The sequence below is a fragment of the Dreissena polymorpha genome, chromosome 7, assembly GCF_020536995.1.
Source record: "Dreissena polymorpha isolate Duluth1 chromosome 7, UMN_Dpol_1.0, whole genome shotgun sequence".
Lineage (NCBI taxonomy): Eukaryota > Metazoa > Mollusca > Bivalvia > Myida > Dreissenidae > Dreissena > Dreissena polymorpha.
Genome location: NC_068361.1, coordinates 59,408,404 through 59,425,699, shown reverse-complemented (window position 1 = coordinate 59,425,699; position 17,296 = coordinate 59,408,404). Strand labels below are relative to the sequence as shown.

The following is a 17,296-nucleotide window of genomic DNA, read 5'->3' as shown; positions in this document are numbered from 1 at the left end:
CATTTGTATATTCAGCAGATATTATCTAAATAATTATAGTACGTCTAAGTTGACGGTAAGTAAGGAACGCCTTTTTTAAATCCTGTGAAACAAAGTTGAAATAACAATTAACAAATAGTCTGAGCGTGATTCATAAACGGTGCGATAGCCTTGAAGAAAATCATCTTTATGTGAGCTTTCCGGGTGTTTGGGTAAAAAAATCCGTTAAGAGCGTGTCTAACACATCTCTTACCTTTTTTATTTGTTCCTTGTTCAACTTATCGGCGTGAGTTCCAACTAGGAGCACGCACAGTTTGTTCGTCTTCGCAATCATCCAGTCAAACCAAGAGCTGATCATATCTTCAAAGTGTTCGCTGCGGTATGTGAACATGTTAAAAGTCAGAATTGCAATGGCCGGTTGCTCGAAGAACATGTAATGGGGAAACAGGTAGAACGGGTGCCCGCAAAAATCCCATATACACATTTCCAGAGACCGTTTACCGGAAGTACTCGCGTTGGAGGAAGTTTCGTCCGAGTCTCCGTGCGTGTCTTCGAGGTTATTATGGAAACCATTGACGTGCGGAGAGCGTGTCTCTTTCACATGCTGCGTTAGCGGCGCATGTTTTGCGTGCTGTCCGCCGGCCGCCGTCGCACGAGAGGCTCGACGCGTGCCACCCTGAACGTTGGATTTCTTCGCCGCCTGAATTGTCGGCGGCGGGCGCGTCTCTGGAACGTCTTCGATGATCATGTCGCTAACCTCGATTCCAGCGGAACTCTCGTACATCTCCTCGGAAAGGCGCGGCTGTCCGTCCACGAGCGTGTGTATGAACGACGTCTTGCCGCTGCCTGGCGACCCTAGGACTAGAATCTACAATACAAGGAACTTGTGTAGCTTAATGACTTGGCCAGTATAAAGAAGGATTCGGTTGACCAGTATATTGGCTTATTGATAGTCCACTATTGCATAATGCAATAGATTAACATCAAATCTTTGGACAAAACAAATAAACAAGCAAAAGACGGAGCGACTTTTGTTCATCAAATAGCGAAATCAAAAATATCTTTTAACCTGATAACTTTGAGATTCGCCTTCAAAATACCACATAAAAGGCAGATTTCAACTTCTCACTAAATTCCATCACGTGTCTTTGAACAAAAAGGTTATTTTACGACGGCATATTATATTAAAAAATATACTGTCTGCTACTGGTATAGCACCTGGATAGACATAAAGTAAAATCAAAATCAAATTAAAAGTTTCCCACGCCTAATATATGACGCATCAATCTCGCATTTTCAATTAAATCTGTACATACAATATCTGTCCTTAATATCGTGATGCTTTTAATTGCAGTATTTCAACTGTATAGGACCCTCTGAGTGTAAAGTACTATTAGTTTCACAGTTAGTAACTGCTGATGTTTTTATAGGCAATATACCCTCAGTAATTGCATTCCATAGGAGAGCGTAGCGAAGCTCGAGTATGGTATGAAAGTACTGATGGTGTATGCCCCATATACCATCAGTTACTAACTGTGTAACGATTATATTTTTCACCGACTACTCGACTCCTCGGGGTTTATGGAAATTACACCATGGGCACGTGACCGCTCGAAGCCAAAAGGATTGGGTCAATTTTGTGGGGATGAGATATATTGATTATACTCATATCCTCAAATATTGCACTTATAACTTACCTTTATACCCTGATAGACCTTTGTATTGAGTTCAGTTTCCTGGAAGAACCTCATCATCGCTTTGAGGCCGCACTCGCACACATCGGCCGGTGGAAACGTTAGCGGGTTGCCGTCGACGAACAGTTCTTTCCCCGACGACAAATCCAGCTTCTTTATTTTGTTCCACTCAAGCGTCTTTATGCGGTTTGCGGACAAATCAAGCTTCTGGCTGATCGTGAGCAAGTGTCCCGGAAACTTGTTGATCGTGTTGTTGGAAAGGTCAACGTCCGATATGGTGTGGCAATGTTGAGGATTCATATTGAAGACGGGGATCTTTGAGACCTGATTCTGGCTCACTTTTAGAGATTCCAGTTTTGTCAGTTTGAATAAGTCCGTTGGAAGCACTGAAATCTTGTTTTTGGAGATGTTCAGCTCTTTGAGATTTTTCAGAAACCGAATATCAATCCCCACCTCACGTATATTGTTGTGACTGCAATCCAAAATCTCAAGTTTGCGCATGTGCGTAATATCTTTAAAAACAGACGACAATTTGTTATGGTCTAAAACAAGCACTTGCATACGCTTTAAATGCTCTATCCCTTTTAAACTGTCAACATTATTTGTACTGAGACTCAGCCGCGTTAGATTCTTTAATTTCTTAATCACTGGCGGAACTTTGGTGAATTTATTTTTGCTAAGGTTAAGTTCCACTAAATGTTCCAGTTTCTTAAACGCTTCCGGCAGACTGGCGTCGCCCAACTGGTTTTCGCTGAGATCAAGTTTCTGCAGGAGAAGCATTCTGTTAACCAGTCCGTCGGTAAGCTTGTTCATGTTGAGCCCGTTGACCATCAGAATCTTAACATCTTTAGACTGGTCTTCCACGTTGTCTAGCGTGTCCTGTTCCAAAGAATTTGCAGTAAAAATCAAATGTTAACGAAAAATTACTGTTGTGAAATATTTGAGCCTCGTTCTATGAAAACTGGGCTTAATGCATGTGCGTTAAGTAACGTCGCAGCTTAGCCTATGCAGTCCGCACAGGCTAATCAGGAACAATATTTCCCGCCTTCACTGGATTTTCGGTAAGAAGAGACCTCATTAAAACGAAAAAATATATAAATGCGGAAAGTGTCATCCATGATAAGCCTGTACAGATTGCACAGGCTAATCTGGGATGACACTTTGCGCACATGCATGACGCCTAGTTTTCACATAACGGGGCTCGTTAAATAAATCTTTATTGACAATATAACAGTTGTGGTGGTTATGGCAACCTTTCGAAGTTTTTACATATGACAATTCTGAAAGGAGACTGCAAACTTATGAACAACTAACTGACCATCACTGTTTTTCTTATGATGGAAACCTGATAATGCATGAAATTAGTTTAAAAGTTATATGGATGGATTACATCAAATGTATTGAGAGTCTTTTAGCTGATCATCTAAACGCTCCACGAGTGTTAATCGAAACTAGTACCTCCCGGTCATTAGACGGGCACCGTACCCATAACACCATTACTTCTTTTTGATGTATTTGTAAGCGAATTGAACTCAATCGTCAACAACTTTTTATTTTAAATAATTGTTGTCTTATTTAATTAAATGACAAATTGTTCCTATTTTATAATTTTAGCTTTGTTCTGAGAACACTGGGCTTAATGCATGTGCGTAAAGTGTCATCCCAGATTAGCCTGTGCAGTCAGCACATGCTTATCAAGGACGACACTTTCCGCCTAAATTGTATTTTTGCTAAGAAGATACTCCATTTAAACGACAAATGTCATAAAAGCGGAAAGTGTCGTCCCTGATTAGCCTGTGTGGACTGCACAGGCTAATCTGGGACGACACTTTACGCACATGCATTATGCTCAGTTTTCCCAGAACACGAATCATTTAATTGCTTTAGTGATTATTTCCAGAAACCGTATATAATGTGTAAACAAATGTATGTATTACTATACATTATATACATGTACTAAAAGTTACATTTGAGTCAGAACTTCTCAATGAATAATGAAGTCATATGTAATTGAGACGCGCTCTTGGAAACCGGGTTTAAATGCATGTGCGTCAAATAGCGTCCCAGATTAGCCTGTGGATCCCGCACAGGCTAACCATGGAAGTCAGTGGACGAAAAGTAAAAATAGAAGCGGACACTGTCGTCTCAGATTAGCCAGTGCAGTCCGCACATAAATTCAGTCAGGGTTTTTTCCTGAGCGCGGCTCAATTAAAGTTGTTCACTATCTATTTGAAACTACAACTCATAATACCAGTCTTGAGCGAGCTGTAATCTCAAGTTATTGCAGTACATCATGATTGGCGGGTATAATAAGTTGTAATGAGTATGAATATATCGACCCACTGATATGCACAGGTTGTCAAGTGCAAAAAGCGATTTAATTGATTCCCGCACTACATTATAGAACGTTCAATTATGTGCATTTGTGCACGTTGAAGCAGTCTGCTCTATTTTGCAAATCATGCGCAAATATCAAGTAGGCAATCAGCATTAAATTACATGTATTATTGTTATTATTATTATTATTATTATTATTATTATTATTATTATTATTATTATTATTATTATTATTGTTACATGATTTACAACATACAATTGAATGACGTATCTTCACCAGCCGATGTTTTAGTCGCCGTAATAATCATCTCCATTATCATAAACGTCATCATTAATATCAGTATTGCCATCGTCATCATCATCATCATCATCATCATCATCATCATCATCATCATCATCATCATCATCATCATCATTATAATTATTATTATTATTATTATTATTATTATTATTATTATTATTATTATTATTATTGTTATTATTATTCCCATAATCAACTTCATAATCATCATCATCATCATTTATTAAGACTTATCACAACTTGAAGTTGCTGCCTTATTATGTTCGTAATTTATTTTGTGATGAGATTGAATATATTTTTTGTTTGGTCTTCGAAACATACACGTGACCAAAGATAAAGCGGTCGCACCTCGGAAGTGTCAAAAAGTCGGATAGACGTCGTCCGCTCCTTCCTGGCGCTCGGAACGCGCTCCGGATGCATGTGTCGCGCTCCTTGGAACCCCACGTGCGCCAGACTTGGACCGGAAACGGAGGGAAGGTCGGGCGCCTTCCGGCGGGGAGCGGCCGCCACGGACGTCATCGGACCTGGCTTCAGTTTGATGCGTTGGTGAGCGGTAGATTCAAAGAATCCTCCCTATGGCCGTGGTTGAGTATCATTCAGGTCCTGAATAAAGGACACACAATCGGTTACAATTTGCGCTTATGTGCTCATATAAAAATGTTAGATAATTAACAATTATCATAATTAAATGCGATATAGAATAAACATGCAAATACAGACTGAAACATTCAACTCTCAAGTGTGACATTGCCCTCGGTCTCAAGGAGCAAAACAAATGAGGCAAGTTTCTTGAAAACCTGAAAATTTTTTTTTAAATTAAGCGGAAACACAAATTTAACAAACATACCGACGGACGGAGGAACAGATAGCATCCTTAACCCCCTCTCCCACCCTCCCACCCCCACCCCCACCCTCATCTCTTAATAAGAGTTTATTCATCCTTATTCAACAAAAGTATTTTACAATTCTTGATTGCGGTAAATAGAAGATAACTTTGTACGTTTTGAGGTCGCCGTGGCGTAGTGGAAATGGTGTCCGCCTAGCGACCGGTAGGTCACGGGTTCGATCCCACTGTGGGAGCGTTATTTAGAAACCCCATAGACACCAAGTACTAGTTCGTCCCAGAAAACGGTCTTAAGGTTTGCCATAAGCCTTAAGCTTTCTTAAAAATCGAGATAAAATAAATAGGTTTAAAATTAAAACAAATTTATTGATTAATCACATTCATATATACCTTGTATAATGTTGCATATCAATAATGTCCATTGCAAATACATGTCTATCATTCCTGATCCTTTTGGTGACTTGTATATGGCTATGAACTACACGTTTATCTTTCGCAAATATGCATAGGTAATAATCAGTTATTAATAACCTGTCGTCAAATTTTAAAACGTTTCAAGCACCTCTATACCGTTCCCAGACTGTTATATCCTTTGCCAAAAAAACAGCATTAATCCTATCAAAGATAAATGAAAAATATTGTGTTATCCCGTTAAGCAAAAATCCTTACTTTCTCGTCGGGGTCTGATATCATTTTAACGCGGTCAAAGTTGCGTAATGGCAACATTGTTAAATGTGATACATAATGTATTTCCATTTACAAGATCATATTCGAACACAAGTTTATACAAACGTTTTGCTTTCATTATATAATTGCACGCTCTGTTAAGCGTCAAAGAAAGGTAATCAGCGAATTCCACAATCAACTTATATCTTCGAAGCATATCTGGTTTCGTTGGCCGACCAGAACGGACTTAGCCTTGTAGAATTTTCTAAATTTATAATTGTGGACCACTTAATATCTATGTGAATGTGGTCTTTGACATTCGATCCTGTATAAAAACGTGACAGAAGAATTTCATTGACACAAGCATGTTACTGAATAGCTTATAAGCTAATTATAACAACATATGAAAATGTGAATGCTTTAGAACAAACGGTAACTAAATATCAGATAAGTATCAGGCAATTATTACAACACATGAAAATGTGAATGGTTTAGAACTAACGGTTACTAAATATCAGATAAGTATCAGGCAATTATTACAGCATATGAAAATGTGAATGGTTTAGAACTAACGGTAACTAAATATCAAACATTAAATAATGAAAAAGTGTTAAAAATTTTCAGAGTTGGAAAATTACATTTTCCTTTCACACACAATTCCTTGCTATGCGGTACAATGCCTATACTTGTTAGACAAACCGATGTATATCCTTCATACAGCTTGAATACTCGTTAAATATAATAGGAAATTCCCAGTATGTCTTATTTTCATTTATAAAACGGATTTCCGAACACGATTAATACCATTTCGAAAAAAAAATATATTAGGAATCTTTGATTCAAACAGGCGCGAAAACTGTTGCTAGATGTATTGGTATTTTGTCTGTGTGTGGGGGTATATATTTCAATCCCGCTGATTGACTTAGCGTGCTCGTTGCCAAGAAACCGTACATCAGAATACCGGTACCTGGTAATATCTTTAAGAAATGTAGCTTTATCTTTTTGTCGTATTTTAATAATGTATTATATTCCATATCTTCATTGAAAACATTTTCATAAGCGATTATTGAAATGCGCATTAAATACATTGAATTGACATAATCTGGTGGGGTTTAGCGGTTCAAACAATTATTAAATAAGATATACATGTATCTGAATGTACATAGCACAGTATAGAAAACGTAGCAAATGCAATAGCAAAAGCGTTGTATTCATCCAGGTCATTACATGTTAATTGGAAACCAATTACTGACTATTCAAAATAACCTACATTCACGTATTTTATATCAGTTAAATGCTTATAAGTGACAACAGTGACGGTTTGCATGCTGTTAATTTTCATTTGTTTCTTTTGTGTTATTCAGATATACCCTGAGACGTATGTTCTCATTTGTGATGTTAAGGTACATGAATTATATCGTGTGTGGAAAACTTACAGTAACAACAACATCAAGGTTGCATTTACCCCAAACGCAAACGTATTGACTTTTTTTAATTACATAGCCTTCTTATTTGAATATTTCAAGTTTAAAGGGGCCTTTTCACAGATTTTGGCATATTTTGAAGATTTTCATTAAATGCTTTATATTGATAAATGTAAACATTCGATCTTAAAAGCTCCAGTAAAAAATCAAGAATAAAATTAAAAAAAGGAAAAAAAAAGTAGCCGGTACCAGGGCTCGAACTAGTGACCCCCGGAGTCCTGGAATTAGTCTTAAGTAAAAACGCATTAGCCTTCTCGGCTATTCCGCCGGGTAAACAAAGTTAAAGTATTTCATACCTTATATAAGCAATCTTCGTAGTTTGGTAAACTTAAACGACAACAACAGAACTCTCCAAATTATTCAATCGTTTCGCGTTGCAACGCTTTATAATTGTTAGGTTTTTAAATCGTCAAAAGATACATATAATGGCTATATTGGACTATGGTGAATGTTCAGTAATACTGTTTCCTCAAAAATATCATAACTAAAACGAAAATTTGCGAATCTGAAACAACTTTTTTCAATTTTGTCAATTTACCAAACCGTGAAAAGATCCCTTTAATTGTTATTCCAATTTAATAAGCAACATTATAAAATCTTTATTGAGTTGCCGTTCTTGTATGTGTAATAAAGTATAGTATTATTCGGGCTGTCAATAATCCGGATTAAGCTCAGACAGTGCCTGGTGCGTAACCGAAGCTTTCACTTTTGAGATTGATACAAAAACTATTAAGTTCATTAAGATATTACAAAATAATCCTTCTTTAACTCGGACATTGACCCAATGACCAAGGTAGGTCATCGATTCTAATTCACGTGACTGTGTTTACTTGTAAACGCGTGACAATATACACAGTTTCTTTTCCATGTATCGAATTAAGTCAAACTAAAAAGGGACCTTTGTTTGCATAGGTTCCTGTTAAAAACAATAAGTTCAACAAAGTTTTGTACTGACTTTTTGTGATAAAGTATACTTATTTAATTAGAGACAAAACAACAAATGTATATTTTAGAAGGAACAGACACGTGCATCACACATTTTTAAAATTAGAGCTTATCACGTTATGCACGTGTATATGAAACATTTTATAATGTCTTTATATTTTCTAACAAAAAAATAATTAAGCAACTTAACAGCTGTAAAATAATTTTAACTCAAAATTAATTTTACAGCAATTGCAATGTATAACAATCAATATAATGCTAAATGATCAAAGCCAATGCGACCCACCGAAAAAGCAAAGCAGAGCATGCAACAACCGACATTCTAACTAAGTGTGTAAACATTGTCCAAATATTTTAAGTCCGTTTCGTGGTGGCTGTTTTTGTTCAAAATTGTTCTGGTGTTTTGGCGGGTTTTTAGAAGGTCGCAAACATGCCATAAAGAAAAAAACTACACATAAACTCGTCAAAACGACAATAAGGCGCTTATGCGACAAATTTGTTATTGGTGGCCTGTTTTGTCGTTTTGGCGGCGGGTAAATCAGCCGTTCTGATGTGTTGTCATGTTGGCGTCTTTTCTTTTTAAACAGCCAACAAGCCAACACATGAGAATATAGCCGCCATTGACAAAAATGGTACCAATTCAACAATTATGACACTTGTCATCCTTTTTTTGCCCCTTTTGCATGTTCTTGTGTTGGCGATGATCAACCCCGCAAACGTGCCATAATAATATGGCAGAAATCAGCAAACCCAACGGGATAATTTTGTCAAAGTTAATTTTTATTTTGGATTTAGCAGTTAAATAAGTAAAAAAATGTGTTGTAAAAGCATGGTACATGTAAGTTTAATTGACGATGTCATTCTACATTGATCGAAACGACGTCATATAATTTTATTGCCATATGACAAAAGCTTCTTTTCATAGGTTTGACCTAAATCATATTGAAATCAAGATATTTATGATAATATCATCGTGACATCTGCGTATACGACAGTAACTTTGCCAAAATCATTTGACACGTTGCATTTAATTGCTAAGATTTGCATGTATGTTAAATTACATGAAAGGCGAAACGTCTTTTTACTATTTGAGCCGTGCTCTGTGAAAAGGGGGTTTAATGCATGTGCGTAAAGTGTCATCCCAGAGAAGCCTGTGCAGTCCGCACAGGCTAATCAGGGACGACACTTTCTGCATAAACTTGTTTTTTTGCTATGAAGAGACTTTGTTGAAACAAAAAATATCATCAAAGCGGAAAGTATCGCCCATGATTAGTCTGTGCGAAATGCACAGGCTAATTTGCGACGACACTTTAAGCACACGCATTAAATCCCTTTCTCACAGGGCACGGCCCATTTATTGTGAATGAACACTTACTGTTTGAATTCCGAATAATGTATATTTGATTTACATCATCAAACTGTCGTACAAAACAAGGCATAATGTACATTTCTTAAATGCAAAAAAAACGCATATAAAGACGGTAAACACCCTTTCGAGATAAATCAAATTAGACGCAAAGAAATGTATCATAAGTGGGGTGTTACAAGGTTTCAATACATTTCATAACTTTATACACCCCAACAATGAGCTACTGTAAGCAAATCTTGAGTACAGGGGAATCTTTGAGGAAAACTTTGCAATCTAGTGCCATTTCCTGAAATTATCAATGGGCCACAAGCACTTTCAAATGGGTCGCGTTCTGAGAAAACTGTGCATAATGCATGTGCGTAAAGTGTCGTCCCAGATTAGCCTTGGTAGTCAGCACAGGCTAATCAGGGACGACACTTTCCGCTTTTATAGTATTTTTAGTTTCAAAGAAGTCCCTCCTTACCGAAAATCAAGTTAAGGCGGAAAGTGTCGTCCCTGATTAGCCTGTGTGGACTTCCCAGGCTAATCTGAGACGACACTTTACCCACATGCATTATGCCCAGTTTTCTCAGAACGCGACAAAAATGGTCTTTCTTCACCAATGTTTTGAATTATAACGAAGACGATTATTTTTCGAATAATGTTTTTGTAAAACTGCACACGTCAATTAAAATCCTCAATTTAAGGCGCACAGACGAATAGTTTTCAACTTTGTTTGGTTTATTATAGGCCAGTATCGTCTTGAATATTTTGGAAATATTTGAACCAGAAATGTGGCTTGTAAACGATGCTTTCAAACATGTTATGCCAAACAGTTTTTTGGAATAGGGTGTATAAATGTATTTTATTAATACTCTAATACACGTTGGGTACATGTGCAAATTATTTATATAATCTTTTTGATTCTTTTTTGCCATATATTCATATTAAAAACTGAAAATGGTGAAATTTTTATTTTTTGGAGAGGATTCACTATATTTGAAATACCAGTTTTGAAACAAGGAAATGCATGCTTTATTTGTTATTGCATGGAGGAAACTCATTTTTTAATCAACGTTTTACTGGCCTTAAATCTAAACTACAAAATACACATTGAGTGATGGAGAAATAATTTATAAAATGGACAGAAATCGATTTAAATATATGAATCAAAAATGTATAATGTGTCACGTTTCGCGTTGGAACTTTTTCAAACAATCAAACAACTTGCCTATGTCAGACTGTTTGACACAGAAAAAATATGCCGTGCTACCATACGAGCTCTCTCTTGCTGATGTAGGTTAACCCATTTATGTCTAGTGGACTTTCCCATCCTTCTAAATTGGATCAATTTTTTTCAAAAATTAGGGATTTCTAGTATACTTATTTCTATATTTAGAATATTTCTTACAAAAATGTCATTAAGCAAACAGCGCAGACCCTGATGAGACGCCGCACCATGCGGCGTCTCATCTGGGTCTACGCTGTATGCCAAGGCCTTTTTTCTAGACGCTAGGCATAAATGGGTTAAGTTTCACTTTGTATATATTTGCTACTTTGGCATAATACTATTTTTTTCAATATGGTTGAGATATTGTTATCTGAAAAGGTTATAGAGACCGTGCACTTTAGTCAGATTATTTTACCAGTTCACGTGTGTCTTTCATTTGTACCGAACCTCCCGTAAAAGCACCCCGACTCTGCCCATATTTATTCCATGTCATATTTCAAAGTCCTGTAATTTTAATTGATCGCTATATTAATTACCGTTAAAAGATATCAGTGATTCGGAACAAATTGAAGGTACTTAAACCCATTTATGCCTAGCGTCTAGAAAAAAAGGCCTTGGCAAACAGCGTAGACCCAGATGAGACGCCGGGGCGTCTCATCAGGGTCTGCGCTGTTTGCTTAAAGGAATTTCTGTAAAAAAAATAATCTAAATATAGAAATAAGTATACTATAAATCCCTAATTTTGGAAATAAATTGATCCAATTTAGAAGGATTGGAGAGTCCACTAGGCCCAAATGGGTCAAGTATAATATCCGTTCAAGCGATGGGTCTGTCTGGCGTGGGATTATTTTATTGAATGGTATATGTTTCAATCTAGAATTTGATCATTTAATTGGAAGAATAATCTTGATGAACAGGTCACGCTCAACTTCTGTCATACAGACATGTATACATAATTAAACTGGATTGTGTACATGTTCTATATACATTTTAATAAATACCCAATGGCGATATATTTATTAGATATTAACATCAATTTACAGTTAATATTACAGAGCAATTTAGTTGGTAAATTACAGCCAGATGAGATTTAATGAAGGTCATGTTTTTTTATTTATTTTCCAAATTACTATTAAGTTTAGACCTTTAAATATGTATAACTATTATATGTTGACCAGTGTATTCTCAGTTTTTTCGGAACATATAAATCCCGAAATATTGTTTTATAGTTGCAAATCATGAGTGGTATTTATTTAAAACAAAAACTTAATTACAGACAAAAGCCAATTACATTTTAACAAATACTCTTTAATATATTCCCGCAGACGTTAACAATACAACAGAAACATAACATATAAACGAAATTATTACTAAAATAAATCGTACCAGTGAAATCGTTGAACTCTTTCATAAATTCCAAATAAGAAAATCCCAATTTAATCGACTAAATCCTGGGCCAGAAATCACCGAGTAGGATCACAACATATCACCTCAGATTGACTCGCACAGGCTGCGTGTTTACCCGCTATGATATAGCATATCTGAACTTAAGCTAACGTTTCTACATTACGCTTGTATATCGATAAAAATCTATTGACCCGTTCAATCGGAAAGTTGTAAGACTTCAACAAAACTGAACGGTGATCGAATGCTTGCTTTTCAAATCAGACAACGCAAATGTAATTGTGTGTGTCGCGTCGTCGGGATGATTGCATGATCTGTTTGTTTGTTCAAAATCCTTATATTCGATAATCAAAGCGTAAATATTAAAAACGCGCACCATTTGTTTTAAAGACGTGCAACTAGATGCGGTGTTGGGACAAAGTTGAAGTAGTTTTTCAAATATGGAGACGATATTTCACAGTTTTGCTACAATCAAACGTAAAAATGTATAATATTAAAACGCGCACCATTTGTTTTAAAAACGTGCAACTAGATGTGGTGTTTGAACAAAGTTGAAGTAGCTTTTCAAATATGGAGACGATATTTCACAGTTTTGCAACAAACCATTAGCTCATTAACTGCCTATCAATATGTTTAGAAATAAAAACATTAACCACTATTTGTTTGTGTTTTTTTTCCTGGCTGTGTGGTTGGTTTAAAAATATGGAGTAAGGTAAACAGAGAATCAAATTGCATCGCCCTCAACGACAAATCAAACCCATGTAGCACGCCTTACATTTTCCAATTATGGTTCATTTTATGAATTCTTTTGAAGTAATCGGCTTGCCATGTTCGACCATACGTGTATGCCATTCAGTAAAACTTTTCATGAAAAGGTTCGTAATATTTCTATTCGTAACATTGATGTCATGATGTCAGCGTATCGATCAATCGATGTTCATTGATTAGCCAGCGTTTAAATGATTCGCACATAGCGAAATTGTAACAACCGTGGGCTAACAACCGTGGGCTGTGTTCATATATTTACTTCACTTCTTCAGACACATTTCGCCGCACATTATTCAGCAACAACAAAAACAATATGTCTACAGTAATCGGAATATGGGTAATACAACCTTCAACACGAAGAATATAGTATGAAGCAAGGTCATTATAATTTGATAAAACAAACGTCGTATTAATGTCAACAAGAATGCATTATATTTCCGACTAGGTCATGTCACACAAATTGCACAAAAACGCCCGTCTATCAAAATCAGAATTAGAGCTCACCTTTTTCGACGAAATGGCAAGCGTCTTTAGTCCAAAGATCTTCTCTGTGTACTTTATCAATAGACCTATGAGCTATGTCAACACTTGCGCTGGTATATAAACAATTAGATATGACGAGCGAACCGTCTTCTAATATTCTGGGCCTCTTTACTTTTCACTTCCAAAATATTTATCGCACTTAAGAAACTGATAAATTACAAACAGCTTTTGTAAGAGAGAGCTTCTGAAGTCCTGGAGATTAAAAACAACTCCAGCATGAAAAGAAGAAAACTGTAAAAGGTAACATCACTTGTCATCCCGTGCCAGTTTTTTAAAAGCGACATTTCCACATAAATCATGCTCGCGCACACATCACAAAATTTCATAAACGACTGAATCAAACTTCAATTGATATACATATTGCGGTTTACATTGAATTAAGGATTTCAAACCCTGATTTCAAATGACCAAACTTCAGATTAAAGTACGGCACATCAAAAGCATAATCCAACACATATAAGCGTTTCAAATAAACCTTAAGTCAGGTTGGCGTGTGTTTCGTAGTACATGTATATTATGTTATATACCATCGTACATATTTCATTATTCAGCAAAAATAAGCGTACCATATTATTGAATTGGATTGGATTAAATCACATGGCATGTGCTTAATCCAACATAATAAAATGTAATGCGAGACTAGGAGGCAAACAATATTATGATTATTGCGTTACAATGGCGCAGGAATTAACGGCGACAAACTAACGGATTACAAACTGTTTGGTCATAGTGCTGAAATGTTACGGATAAAAATGCGCTTATCTAGAGTTTAGAACACTTTTTATCACTAAAATGTCAAGAGAAATAGCAAAAGAAGCCAAAATATCGGAGCATGATTTTTCATATATAACTAAAAGAAATCTATATGCTGCTAAAAGTATTTTACACTTGATATTTTTTTCTATTCGATTAAAAACAAATTATGCTGTATAAAAGTCAATATTGGTACAGTAGACTCTCTGTAAACTGGACGCTCTGTGGACCGGCCTGATCGTCCGGTTTTCAGAGAGTTCCGGTTTACCCAGAGTAGACATATTGCCTAAATATAAACAAACCATATACCTTTACATGTATCATGTGATAAATGTACTCATGTAATGTTCATGTTTAAAGTATTCTTTAAAAATTGTGTTTGTATTCGATTAAAGCAAAAAACATTCCATACCGACTTGTTTTGATTAATCCCAAAGTGAGCCTGGTTCTTTATACATGTACGTACATGTACATGCGTACGTGAAATGTGTCATATAGAAAAGTGAGACTTGTTCGATTTCGCTATAAATAGCTCTGAATTAATTATGTTTCATTTGTTACAAATAGGAAGAACCAACTTCATAGACAATTTTGACGAATTACGACACATATACGATTGTTGTGGACACACGATACTACTACTACTACTACTACTACTATTTGTATTACTACTACTGCTAATGACAATCATAAAATGATAATAATCTATCACTATATTGACAGCGATTCATTGACATTTTTACGGGAATTTTATAATAATTCTATAAAATGCTATACACTTCAGATTTTAATAGCACTGTTAAACCAATATTTGCTTGAACATTTCCATTTTTCCATAAACAGAGCGACTAAGCCCCATTAACGGCATGCCTAGCGATTAATATTTGCACGACAAAATAGAATTCTATTTAGTAATTCAGTGTTAACATGTTAAACATAATTACGGCTATACAAATATTGACGCGATGCTTTTGGGCTTTTGTAATCGTTTTGTGAAGAAATAAGCCCAATTAGCGGTCAATATGATTTGTCGGTGTACGCGGATATCAAACACCCACTCTTATGTTGTCTGGGATAAATTTAAGGGAGACATATCTATGCCCGTCCAGTGGAAAAATTGCAATTTTCCGTCAAATATCTTTTTCAAAAAGTTCTATTGTTTATTAAATTGTATTGGATATCTTAAAATAATGTCAGCTATTATTATCTTGCCTAAAATTATAGTGTAAGAAGCTCTTAATGAACTCGTTTCCCTTTATTAAATACCTTAGCAATAAAAACACTGGTCAAATAAGCTTTTTTAACTTGTATGAACGACATCGTTTTTTTTCAACTTTTAATGGCTGCTTGAAACGATTTGAGAACTTTTAAAAAAGTTAACCTAAATAACATTAATTTTTAATGATGGAATAATGATTAGATCCGTGTTTGTTTTGATACACATCGACATATTATATGAGCCGCGTTTTGAGAAAACTGGGCTTATTGCATGTGCGTAAAGTGTCGTCCCAGATTAGCCTGTGCAGTCTGCACAGGCTAATCAGGGACCACACTTTCCGTTTTTATGACATTTTTCGTTTAAATGAAGTCTCTTCTTAGGAAAAATCCAATTTAAGCGGAAAGTGTCGTCCCAGATTAGCCTGTGCGGACTGCACAGGCTAATCTGGGATGACACTTTACGCCCATGCATTATGCCCAGTTTTCCCATAACGAGACTCATATTATCGTCAACCAATGTAAAATGCTAGAAATAAGTCTTTTCGCTTTACATTTTCGTACCTCTACATTTTGTGAAGGTTTTAAAGCGGATTATTAAGAAGTTAAACTCAACTATTGAACTTAAGCAGGGGTATCCCAGTTCAAACACTATCTTGTTACAAATATTCAAACCCAATCTGTCTTAAGTAAACACACTCTTATTCGTGGATCTCGCGAACACTTTGACTGAGATAGCTCAATGGAGACTTAACGTTGAAATGGCGATTTTTTAAGTTAAACAAACGACTTTCAAAACATGTTTGAAATGTCAATTAAACGAGCACAAGCTTCAATGTAATGCCCAATTAAAACTAAGGCCGCTGTCGAGAATTTAAACCGGTAGACAATCTAGCCTTTCAAACACCTTAACGCAGAGTTTAAGAGTTTAATTATTTTTATCACCGGTACAAGTCTTAAGTTTGTATAGGAAGATAACACCGAACGTTTAATTCATGCTTTGTGTTACAGATGGATTGCGCTACATAATGAGTGTATAGATACTCAATGTATACTAAAATAATGCATTATTTTTATCCACATAACATGACTTCAAATAATTAACTATGCATTTCATTCTCTATATTTTATACATATTCAATGAATTGTCCTTGTTAATGGAAGGAAACCAAAAGGGCAACTTACCTATTTAAAGGATTATTCCTCTTAAATCCAACAGTTTAACAAGTTTGAATGTTACAATCACGCTCAACTTATCCGCGTCGTTAAGGTATTGTGTCTTAAGCGTGACTGTTTGTATTGGTTTTCAATACGGACTAAATGCTCCGTATGATAGCAATCTTTCACCGAAACGGGCTTACTGCCCTTCTACAAACAAGCATAATGATTTTTGAGCCGCGTTCTGAGAAAACTGGGCTTAATGCATGTGCGTAAAGTGTCGTCACAGATTAGCCTGTGCAGTCAGCACAGGCTAATCAGGGACGACACTTTCCGCTTTTCATGGTATTATTAGTTTCAAGGAAGTCCCTCCTTACAGAAAATTAAGTTTAGGTGGAAAGTGTCGTCCCTGATTAGCCTGTGCAGACTACACAGGCTAATCTGGGATGACACTTTACGCACATGCATTAAGCCCAGTTTCTCAGAACAAGGCTAATTTGATCAAGAAAGAACATAAACAAAAATAAAACAAAGCATCGTCACGAGACACGAGACAATTTTTTATCATTAAATTTTATTTAAATTTAGTGCAATCCCAAAACAAGGTCTGCATATGGGCTTCATGC

At 35.9% G+C, this 17,296-nt stretch overlaps 1 protein-coding gene across 1 annotated transcript in view; it reads right to left on the bottom strand.

The window, feature by feature from the left end:
- The window catches only part of LOC127839743 (malignant fibrous histiocytoma-amplified sequence 1 homolog), a 34,763-nt gene extending 17,843 nt beyond the window's left edge, over positions 1–16,920 (bottom strand). The window contains exons 1-4 of the mRNA XM_052368130.1: positions 16,698–16,920; positions 4,660–4,914; positions 1,677–2,552; positions 233–847 (exon numbers count right to left, since the gene is read on the bottom strand). Coding sequence (XP_052224090.1) covers positions 233–847; positions 1,677–2,552; positions 4,660–4,830 — 1,662 coding nt within the window. The 5' untranslated portion in view covers positions 4,831–4,914; positions 16,698–16,920. The remainder of the gene's footprint in view (positions 1–232; positions 848–1,676; positions 2,553–4,659; positions 4,915–16,697) is intronic.
- Positions 16,921–17,296: the final 376 nt, after the last annotated feature.